The sequence below is a fragment of the Mandrillus leucophaeus genome, unplaced genomic scaffold, assembly GCF_000951045.1.
Source record: "Mandrillus leucophaeus isolate KB7577 unplaced genomic scaffold, Mleu.le_1.0 Scaffold295, whole genome shotgun sequence".
Classification (NCBI taxonomy): Eukaryota; Metazoa; Chordata; class Mammalia; order Primates; family Cercopithecidae; genus Mandrillus; species Mandrillus leucophaeus.
In genome coordinates, this window is record NW_012103087.1 from 208913 (window position 1) to 220651 (window position 11739).

General features: G+C 46.2%; 1 protein-coding gene across 1 annotated transcript in view; it reads left to right on the plus strand.

The window, feature by feature from the left end:
- ABCC5 (ATP-binding cassette, sub-family C (CFTR/MRP), member 5) overlaps positions 1-11739 on the plus strand; it is a 103199-nt gene that overhangs the window by 81870 nt on the left and 9590 nt on the right. Inside the window, exons 26-27 of the mRNA XM_011986165.1 lie at positions 2599-2789; positions 11220-11298. Of these exons, the coding sequence (XP_011841555.1) occupies positions 2599-2789; positions 11220-11298 (270 nt within the window). The remainder of the gene's footprint in view (positions 1-2598; positions 2790-11219; positions 11299-11739) is intronic.

Below are 11739 nucleotides of genomic sequence, written 5' to 3' on the forward strand. Positions count from 1 at the left end.
GCCAGGCTGGTCTCAAACTCCTGACCTCAGGTGATCCACCCACCTCGGCCTCCCAAAGTGCTGGGATTACAGGCGTGAGCCACTGCACCTGGCTCCCTTAGCTTAGCTCTTAAAGCACTGCCTTGGCCCAGAGGGGGTGTCTCCCTCCCCTTCTTCTATCTGGGAAAGGGGCCAGGAACTGAGTCCCCCAACTCTGAACAGAGTCATTCATTTCTTTTTTTTTTTTTTTTTGAGAGACAGAGTCTCGCTCTGTCGCCCAGGCTAGAGTGCAGTGGTGTGATCTCGGCTCTGGAGTAGCTGGGATTACAGGCACATGCCACCATGCCCAGCTAATTTTTTTTTTTTTTTAAAGTGGAGACCGGGTTTTGCCAAGTTTGCCAGGCTAGTCTCAAACTCCTGGCCTCAAGTGATCCACCCACCTTGGCCTCCCAAAGTGCTGGGATTACAGTGAACCACTGCGCCCACCGGCCTGGAGTCATTCATTTCTAGGAGAAGAACTATGCTGCTAGACAAACCAGGTTTCCTAACTTGTTTCTGGTAGAAGCATGTGGGGATTATTGCATTAGGAAGATGGGTCCTAATACACTCTCCTAATACAGCTTTGTCCAAGTTCCTGGGTGTTACTTCTTCCAAGCTTTATGGGTGTTTTCAGGTTCCCATTAGGCTGTAAGACAGAGGTATGCCCAGGGGACGGATCCTGACAGTAGGGTTGTGGCTGTAGACACTGGTGCAAGGTGGGCTGTTTGTGCCCTCCATGAGTGCTGAAGAGAGAGCATCATGGTGATCTCGATGAGGCCCTCATGAGAGGTCTTTTACGACACGGAGGCAAAAGAAGGGTAGGAGGGTCAAGAACCAGGCATTCGGTCAAGGAAAATGATTCAACAGCTAAAACACTGTAGTTCTAAATCTAAGCCATGGAACCAAGTTGCAGAAAGGTAGACAGGACTATGGCAAACTTATTTTCTTTTTGGCACTATAGAGAGAGCACCTTTTAAATGTTTATATCCTTTGACATGGTAGTTTCAGTTCTAAGATTCTTTCCCAAGGAAATCGTCTGAGGTAGCAGTGAAGTTTCAGCACTAAGATATAGGACACAACGTTATTATAAGTTTTACATAAACTAAATGTTCACCCTAAGCTGATTGATCAAGAATACGTCCACATGATGGAATATTGCAACCACTAAAATTGTATCTTGAAAATGTTTTCTAAAATGGTTGACTGCCTGTTATACAATGCTTTTGTTTTGTTTTGTTTTGTTTGAAACAGAGTCTCATTCTGTTGCCCAGGCTGGAGTGCAGTGATGTGATCTCGGCTCACTGCGACCTCCACCTCCCAGGTTCGAGCGATTCTCCTGCCTCAGCTTCCTGAGTAGCTGGGATTACAGGCACCCGCCACCATGCCTGGCTAATTTTTGTATTTATAGTAGAAATAGGGTTTCGCCATGTTGGCCAGGCTGGTCTCGAACTCCTGACCTCAGGTGATCCGCCCGCCTCAGCCTCCCAAAGTGCTGGATGGCGTGAACCACCATGCCTGGCCAATACAGTGTTAAGTGAAAAAAAGCAATTACAATATTGCATTTCTGATATGATCTCAACTCTGAGGAAAGACTGAAAGGAAGTGTGCCCAAAATGATAGAAGTAAGATTATGGGAGCTTGATGATGTCATCTAATATTACTTATGTAAAACTTTTCTAATGAAGATTCGGTTAACCGGTTCTGCTGACCACTGTAATAACACTGGTCCCCCAAACCTGTTCTCTGCCATAGTTTCCTGTCACAGTAGAGCCATTGACAGCCACTCATTGAGTCGAGGCAAAACCTCCTTCCCGTGCGAGTTTGTTTATCCCTGGAACTTCTTCCATTCCCCAGCTGCTGCCGTGGCAACAAGAGGCCTTGTCTTAGTCTCTCTCTCTCAGCTGTAATGAGGGGATAGGGAGAGAAAAGGCATCTTGTCCTCTGGTTTGCCCCTCAACTGCTTGCTGTAAGATCTCTGTTCTCCTGACTTTGCCTAAGGAGCATTCAGCTCTGTGCACCTGTTCCTAAGGTAACCAGGAGGCATTTTTCCATTTTACTTTCATGAAAATGGAATGGTCGGCCAGGCACAGTGGCTCATGCCTATAATCCCAGCACTTTGGGAGGCCGAGGTGGGTGGATCACAAGGTCAGGAGTTGGAGACCAACCTGGCCAATATGGTGAAACCCCATCTCTACTAAAAACACAAAAATTATTTGGGCGTGGTGGCACGCGCCTGTAGTCCCAGCTACTCGAGAGGCTGAGACAGAAGAATCACTTGAACCTAGGAGGCGGAGGTTGCAGTGAGCCGAGATCGTGCCACTGCACTCCAGCCTGGGCAACAGAGCGAGACTCCATCTCAAAAAAAATGAAAATGGAATGGTCCCTTCCCCTCCTTCTCAGGCTGAAGCTGTGTAATTTGAAGGTGTCTGCCTTGTATCTCAGGAAAGTTAATCACTTTTTTCTATCATTTTATACATTATCTCAGTTAATCAGTTGAAATAACAACTGACTAGAAATAGAAAAACAGTTGGCATTGCCCTGAGGCTAAACCAGCATTGTCCTCACAGAATTTGCTAACAGCTCCTCTCTCGCATGTCTTCTGACTCATCAGGGAAGTCCTCGCTGGGGATGGCCCTCTTCCGTCTGGTGGAGTTATCTGGAGGCTGCATCAAGATTGATGGAGTGAGAATCAGTGATATTGGCCTTGCCGACCTCCGAAGCAAACTCTCCATCATTCCTCAAGAGCCGGTGCTGTTTAGTGGCACTGTCAGGTGAGGACTTGAGCACGTGCATGCCTCGTGCCTCACTTAGAGGCTGGGTGGGCACGTGGGACCACACGATGCTAGCACTACGCCCTGGGACCATGAGTTCGCCATCTCTAGTCTGGTGCTTTTCCCACTACACCATGTGCGTGCTGGTGCAGAAGGGAGAGGCAGCCCCACTGCACACGCCACTTGGTTGACTAAAGGGGACAGGAAGGCCTGTAGCACAGCGCTGAAGAGACCAGAGAGATCTGGGCTCAGAGCTCTGCTCCGTGACTTCGGACAAGTTATTTAACCACTCTTGTGCCTGTTTCCTTGCCCATAAGATGGGGATGCTTTAAAGATCTGTTGCTGTGAAGGTTGAGTAAGTTCATGTACATTATATAAGCACAGGGCCTGGCAAATGGTAAGCATTTGGCAAATGGTGGCTGCTGTCATCAGCCCCAACAACATCATCCTCACCTGCCTCCCACTCCATTCTGTCATCTCTCCTAGGTGCGCTAAAAGTTGCAGTTTTTGTTTTTTTTTTGAGTTGGAGTCTCACTCTGTTGCCCAAGCTGAAGTACAGTGGCACGATCTTGGCTCAAAGCAACCTTCGCCTCCTGGGTTCAAGTGATTTCTCCTGCCACAGCCTCCTGAGTAGCTTGGATTACAGGCGCCCTCCCCCACGCCCAGCTAATTTTTGTATTTTTAGTAGAGATGAGGTTTCACTATGTTGGCCAGGCTGGTCTTAAACTCCTGACCTCAAGTGATCCATCCGCCTCGGCCTCCCAAAGAGCTAGGATTACAGGCGTGAGCCACTGTACCCGGCCAAAAGTTCCAGTTCCAATGGTGGCTTTCAGGCGTTATTACTCCTTTTGTTATTTCGTTTTCTAGTGTCTTCTTTGATACTCTGGAATTGTGTCACTTTCTGAAATCTGCCAAGATGCCAGAGATAAAATCCCTCTTCTTGGCCTATTAAAACAGACCAAGGAGAAAGCATCACATTATCTTTCCTAAGCTTACCTGATCCTACCTTTACCCTTAAGCTTCTCCCTCCTAAAAACAGTGGATTTCCATCATTTGTGTCCCTATTAAAAAATCATTCTAAAAGTAATTTTTAGCAGTTTTCAGAAAAATTGGTACCAACCTGATTTCAAATAATCATAGGCAGTGTTCAGACTTGTTTTAAAACTATCCCCTCTACCTTTGGAAATGGCATTTGAACTCAAGGAACTTTGGTAGATACCTTAGTCTGCTCAGGCTGCTGTATATAACAACATACCATAGACTGGGTGGCTTAAACAACAGAAATTTATTTCTCTCAGTTCTGGAGGCTGGGAAGGCCGGGATGGGTGTCTGCTGAAGGCCCTCTTCCTGGTTTGCAGATGGCTGTCTTGTTCTGTCCTCACGTGGCCTTTCCTCGGTGTGTGCCTATGGTGTGTGCCCTCGGAAAGGAGAGCTCTTGTGTCTCCTCTTCTTGAGGCCCCACCCTCATGATCTCATCTAAACCATGATCTCATCTAAACCCCTCCTTACAGCCCCACCTCCAGATACCATCACATTGGGGTCAGTGTTTCAACAATTTAATTCTAGGGGCACACAAACCTGTAGTCCATAGTAGTAAATCAGCAGAATTCTCACCTGTGTTTGTGTAGAGTCAACACCCTAGGGTATGTTTATTTTGGTATTTCTGTAATTGAATCTGGACAGCATGCACTGTATCTGTGGTTGATAATAAACCATTCTCTTTGGGTATTGAGGTAATAAGGTCAGACAAGCGATATCAGAAGAAAAGTAGAGTTTATTGGCTAGGTGTGGTGGCTCATGCCTGTAATCCCAGCACTTTGGGAGGCTGAGGCAGGTGGATCACCTGAGGTCGGAAATTTGAGACCATCCTGACCAACATGGAGAAACCCCTCTCTACTGAAAATACAGAATTATCCAGGCGTGGTGGCACATGCCTGTAATCCCAGCTACTTGGGAGGCTGAGACAGGAGAATCACTTGAACCCGGGAGGCAGAGGTTGTATTAAGCTGAGATCGTGCCATTGCACTCCAGCCTGGGTAACAAGAGTGAAACTCCATCTCTAAATAAATAAATAAATAAGGAAAATGTTGCCTGATTGGCTTTTCCCATAAATCTCTCTATATTTAAATGCCACAGGAACACCTTGAAAAAAAAAAATTGGCCTTACGATACTTGTTTTTGGCCATAAGAACTATTTTTTTTAATCATCATTTGGAAGAGAATTAAGAAATAAAGCATGTTAAATTTGAGAAAATGCTGCCACCAAGAAGCCTCAGTTTTAATTTAAAAATTTTATAGCATTTCATTTGGGTTTGTGAATTGGGAGCTTCTAGAGTTAGTGGTTAAGAATTGACCACGATGCCAGGCGTAGTGGCTCATGCCTATAATCCTAGCACTTTGGGAGGCTGAGGCGGGAGGATCACTTAAGCTCAGGAGTTTGAGACCAGCCTGGGCAACATTGTGAGACCGCGTCTCTGCTTTTTAAAATAATATAAAACGTTTAAAGAAAAAGAATTGACCGTGGGCATGTGCAGCTGGTGTGGATAGAACATCATAGACCTGTAGCTTTAGTGGAATTGGAATCATTTATCTCCAGAGAAAGAAATGTTGGCTGCTTTGTGGCTAACTCAGTAGTTGGTACACTGCTGTCCTGGGTTTGTAGCTACTGAGCTTAGAGTGCAGCTTAGGAAGTCAGCTGTGCAAAGTGAGAAAATCGTTTCAGTTAAATTTTCTGCCAGCTCTAATTTTGGCTTTTTAGTCAGTAGTAGACACTGAGGAAAAATTAAATGCCAGACTTGTCCTTTATCCCCTAAGGTTTCCTTTTATCCTGTCAGGGTTCTTACGGATCCCAGAAAATATTCAGCTCTTGGTATTCATTTGTTTTTGAGACAGAGTCTCGCTCTGTCGCCCAGGCTGGAGTTTCAGCTCACTGCAACCTCTGCCTCCTGGGTTCAAGTGATTTGCGTGCCTCAGCCTCCTGAGTCGCTGGGACCACAGGCACGGGCCACCATGCCCAGCTAGTAGAGATGAGGTTTCACCATGTTGGCCAGGCTGGTCTCGAACTCCTGACCTCAGGTGATCTGCCCACCTCAGCCTCCCAAAGTGCTGGAATTACAGGCGTGAACCACCACACCCGGCTGGTATTCTTTTGCTTTTCTTAGAAGATAGAAAGCCTATGATGAGTTTCCCAAGGCAAAGGCAGGATACACGAGCTGTTTCCTCAGCTACCTCCTAGAGACTCTGAATCTGGAAACTGCGCCTCCACCACCATTAGCCAGTATTGAGGGTGGGTACCTCTTCTTGAGACACCTACAAACAATTAAAACTTGAAAGGATCTCTTAGAGGAAAAGCAAGGTAAAACCAAAATCAAACCAACAAAACTCAGAAAGTCACAAGATATAAATTTCTGAGTTGTTCTGTGTACTAATATAATTAATCTAAATCATAGGCCAGATCATGTTGGACCACACCCCTTCCTAGATTAGCCAGAGTGTTGATCCATTCTAGTACCTGCATCCCAGCCCTCCCTTACGTGCCTGTGTGGGCCTGAGTTCTCCAGCCTGTGTTTCTGCAGATCTCTACTGTTTTGCCCTCATGATTGGCTCCAAGAAGAGAGCCCCCTTTTCATCCAGGCCCTAAAACACTTTTGCTGGCCTCTGTCTCATGGCCCTAGCTTTCCCCACCTTCTCCCAGAGCTTCCTGTGCTTCCTGGACCCAGGAAACCCAGCCCTGGCCTCTGTCCTGTCCCCCACAGCTGGAGTGTTTTTCATCCTGAGGACTGTCCGGAGCCTGGCTAGGCTGAGGATGAACTGTCCCCAGCTGTCACTGTGGTCTCTCTTGAGTCTTGGTCCCCTGTGAGTGACGGGTACCTTGTCTACTCGGAGCACTTCTGCCTGGTGCCCATTCATTAGCAAGAAACAGTGTTCGCATTTCTTTTTCTTCAGTTGCCCTCTCCTTTTGATCTGCTAATTTTTTTTTTTTTTTTTTTTGAGGCGGAGTCTCACTTTGTCACCCAGGTTGGAGTGCAGTGACATGATCTCTGCTCACTGCAGCCTCCACCTCCCAGGTTCAAGCAGTTCTCCTGCCTCAGCCTCCCCAGTAGCTGGGATTACAGGCACCCGCCACCACACCTGGCTAATTTCTGTATTTTTAGTAGAGATGGGGTTTCACATTGTTGGCCAGTCTGGTCTTGAACTCCTGACCTCAGGTGATCTGCCCACCTTGGCCTTCCAAAGTGCTAGGATTAGCCATGAGCCACCGTGTCCCACCTGTCATAACCATCTTAATTGTATTTAACAAATGCTCAAAACTTCATGAGACAGACACCATTGTTATGCATATTTTACTTTACAAAATAGTGAGGTTTCACTGTGTTGCCCAGGCTAGTCTTAAACTCCTGAGCTCAAGAGATTCTCCCAACTCTGCCTCCCAAAGTGCTGGGATTATAGGCGTGAGACACCGCCCTTGGCCTTTATGCCTATTTTATATAGATGATGAAACTGAAATCCAGAGAGTGAGAGTAATTTGCCCAAAGACACACAGCTAAAAGTGGTAGAACTACAATTTGAACCCAGGCTGGCTGGCTGGCTGGCTCTACTCACTACACTCACTGCGTTGCCTCCTGAAGCATGTGTCACGACCCCACTATTAACCACAACCTTGATATTCCATCTCTCCAAAAAACAGACTTGCCTCTTTATGGATCTTGACCTTTAGTTACATTTCTTTTCCCAGCATCTTCAAAGTCTCATCTGCCTTCCTCATCTCAAAAACGAAAAAAGAAAGTCACCCAATCTATGCCTTTCTCTCTAGTCTTTTTTATTTGCTCTACTTTTGCTCTTAACTTTTTTCACCTAATCTGACTCTTAACAACTAAAAGCCACAATCAGTCCACATTTCTGCATACCTCAAAATAAGGTTTCCTTTAGCTTCCTGATAGAAGAAGGTACGTGAGTCCCAAAATCTCCTGCTCTGAAGACTGAGGCTGCTAGAAGCACCCAGCACAGATGACAGGGCAGCGTGGTTTACTACAGTGTTTTCTACTATGTCCAGGGTGAATTACTGTATTGTCTCACACTTTGGGAGACAGTCTTGGCTTCATTTAGCAGTGGTCAGTGTTGACTATTGCTAAAAATAAAATATAAAGAACCAAAGATGAAAATGTACTTTTGGCAAGCTAGGACTCCAGGGGTTCTGATTGTTAAAAATAACTGCCCTCATGTTCAGACACTTTTCTATCCAATCGCTTAACTGAAACCGTTTGATTAAGTGGATGCATAACTTTGCTTTCATTTCTGTCTGTGGGTCAGACCCAGGACCATCTGGCTTCTCTAATGAGGGAAGATATTTTTCCATTCCTGATTAAGCTCCCTGTTGAGGTGGGTCTGGTCTGCCTTACTGTGTACCACCTACCAGTGTATGCAAACATTCCTTTTCTATCTGGAACCCATTGTTTAGTGGTCTGAAGCTCCTTCAGCCGGTGTGATGGACCTGGGTGAATTGAATATTAAGCCTGGGCTGGGCACAATGGCTCACACCTGTAATCCCAACACTTTGGGAAGCCAAGGCAGATGGATCACCTGAGATCTGGAGTTCGAGACCAGCCTGGCCAACATGGGGAAACCGTGTCTACCAAAAAATACAAGTTAGCCAGGTGTGGTGGCGCACACCTGTAGTCCCTGCTTCTTGGGAGGCTGAGGCACAAAAATTGCTTGAACCTGGGGGGTGGGGCAGAGGTTGCAGTGAGCTGAGATGCTACTGCACTCGAGCCTGGGTGACAGAGTAAGACTCTGGCTCAAAAAATAAGAATGTTATGCTTGTTGTCATATTCACCCATAGAAAATCTGATAGGGCCAGCTACTCAGTGGGCAGGAGGCTGCACTTTTGTGTACAGCAGTTCCTGCTTCTCCATGGTTTCACTTTCTGCAGTTTCAGTTACCCATGATCAAGCGGGGTCCAAAAATATTACATACTATATTTTGTGAGAGACAGACCACAGTCAAATCATGTTCATTACAGCATATTGTTATAATTATTTGATTTCATTATTGTTAATCTCTTACTGTGCCTAATTTATAAATTAAACTTTATCATAGGTATGTATATATAGGGAAAAAAAACTTGGCATTTATAGAGTTCAGTACTATTTGTGGTTTGAGGCATCTACCAGGGCTCCCTGAAGCATACCCTTGTGGATGACGGGGGACTCCATGCCTGCTGTTTCATCCAGCGGCATCTGATGGACTTACTCGCTGTATTTGTATCCTGGGGCTGTCACAAACAGTTTAAGCCACAAACTAGATGGTTTCAAACAACAGAAATTTACTATCTCACAGTTCCGGGGGCTGGAAGTCTAAAATCAAAGTGTCAGTTGGGCCATGCTGCCAGTGAAACCTGTAGGGGAGGACCCTTCCTTGCCTCTTCCAGCTTCTGGTAGTTGAGGCCATCTTTGGCATTCCTTGGCTTGCGGATGCACCCTCTGGCCTCTGCCTCCATTGTCACATGATGCCCTCCCAGTGTTTCTCTGCCTTCACATGGCCATCTCTCATAAGGACCAGTCATATGAGATTAAGGGCCCACCCTTCTCTATTACTGTGGTATGACCTCATCTCAACTAATTACATCTGCAAATTACCCTATTTCCAAATAAGGTCACATTCTTAGGTACTTAGGTGTCTCTTGGGGAGACACAGTTCAACCCATTAAACTGTATAGTATTAAACAACACTTCCTAGGCCAGGGGTAGTGAGAAGTGAGCATGTTTCCAAGCGGGAAAAATGCTGTGCAAAGGGCAAGAGGCACTGGAGAGCAGGGCGGGTCAGAATCTCCCAGGAGATCGAGAGACGCCCAAAAAGCAGAAATGAGGCAGTGCCGGCCGGCTCTCCCCCTCTCACCAGAGTTCTGTGATAATGACGTGATTGTATTTGCATGCCTGTAATTAGTAACCCCAGGTATGGAGACAGGTGTGTGGCATAGAGCAAAAGTCCATGTTTCTCCCAGAGATTTTCCTGTTTCCCACATGCCAGGCATAATTTTATGAGCAAAGCAAATTATTCTTAATACTTTTCAGATTATTAGACCTCCAAATGTTATGTGTAGATCAAGACAAGACATCCACAATTATTGTTAACATCCCAGTTTTCCACCAAATACCTGTTCCACCACCAGCTCTCCACCCTCATCCTCAGTGGCAAAGATAATTTTTTCCTGTCCTAAACATTTCTAGTCCTGGCCGGGCACAGTGGCTCATGCCTGTAATCCCAGCATTTTGGGAGGCCAAGGTAGGCTAATCACTTGAGCTTGAGCGCTGGAATTTGAGACCAGCCTGGGCAACATAGCAGAACCCATCTCTACAAAAAAATATAAAAATAACATGGTGTGCGCCTGTAGTCCCAGCTACTCAAGAGGCTTAGGTGGGAGGATAGCTGGATCTCAGGAGGAAGACGTTGCAGTGAACCGAGATTATACCACTGCATTCTAGTCTGGGTTACAGAGACTAAAAAAAAAAAAATCTAGTCTCGTTCTTTTGGTATCACCTCTGATTTCCTTGAGGTAGATACTGTTGGCACAGTAAGCAAAAATGGCCCCCAAACTGGTCTTCTGTGCCAGGAAATTTCCTTTTTCTTGACTTGTCCTTTATTCTCTCTCTCCTTCTTCCTCCACCCTTTACTGGATCAGTTTCTTTTCCTGGTCAGGCCAGCTGTCGTGGAGCCCCATGCTCAATGACAGGGCTGTGAACCAGGTAGACCAAGAGAAAGAGGGTGCTTTTCTAAGTTTGTATGTACGGAGAGATGTATTTTATTTTATTTTGTTTTATTTATTGAGATGGAGTCTCACTCTGTCGCCCAGGCTGGAGTGCAGTGGTGTGATCTCGGCACACTGCAACCTCTGCCTCCCAGGTTAAAGCAATTCTCCTGCCTCAGCCTCCCGAGTAGCTGGGATTACAGGCGCCCACCACCACGCCTGGCTAATTTTTGTGTTTTTAGTAGAGACAGGGTTTCACCATGTTGGCCAGGCTGGTCTTGACCTCCTGACCTCTAGTAATCCACCTGCCTCGGCCTCCCAAAGTGCTGGGATTACAAGCACGAGCCATCGCACCCACCTGAAAGATGTATTTTAACAAATACATGCACAGGAAAAAATCTAGAAGGATATTTGCCAATATTTGCATTTATAAATTGTTCTATAACTAGTATTATTTACATAGTAAAAATAATAAAAGAATAAATCAAGTTTTATGGAGATGAGGAGTTGGCCCAGTGTGCAGTCAGAGCTCCCATCTGGCTGGCTGGGGAATGAGCCGTCTGTGATCGTCAGGGTTTGGAGTCTTCTCTCCCCGTGCATGTGTGTTAAACATCTTCCACAGACAGCCTTTGCCAGTAGGTCGCTTCAAGGCGGGACCACTGAGAAATTCCTGTGTTTCTCCCTAGATCAAATTTGGACCCCTTCAACCAGTACACTGAAGACCAGATTTGGGATGCCCTGGAGAGGACACACATGAAAGAATGTGTAAGTGAAGAGCCTGGGGGAGCCGTGCTGGGATGGTGAGGGTGGAAGCAGGGCAGTGCCATTGCCACACCCTGTCTGGTCTGGCTGTGCCGCCAGGATGCCTGTGGACGAAGGCTTCGTGGCAGAGCTCTCCAAGTCTTTCAGATACCTAGGAAAAGCTGATCTCTCCCAGTCCTACCTCCTACACTGCCCACGGTCATTTTGGCCTTGCACTATCCATTGATTAAAGATAGTAGTGACAACTACTTAGAATTAAGTGATGCTTTTAATTTGTTTTATTAGTCATGACAGCGTAACATACTTTGAAGCATCCACATGTATGCAAAAGATACATAACGTGGCCAGGTGCAGTGGCTCACACCTGTAATCCCAGCACTTTGGGAGGCCGAGGCAGGTGGATCATCTGAGGTCAGGAGTTCGAGACCAGCCTGACCAATATGA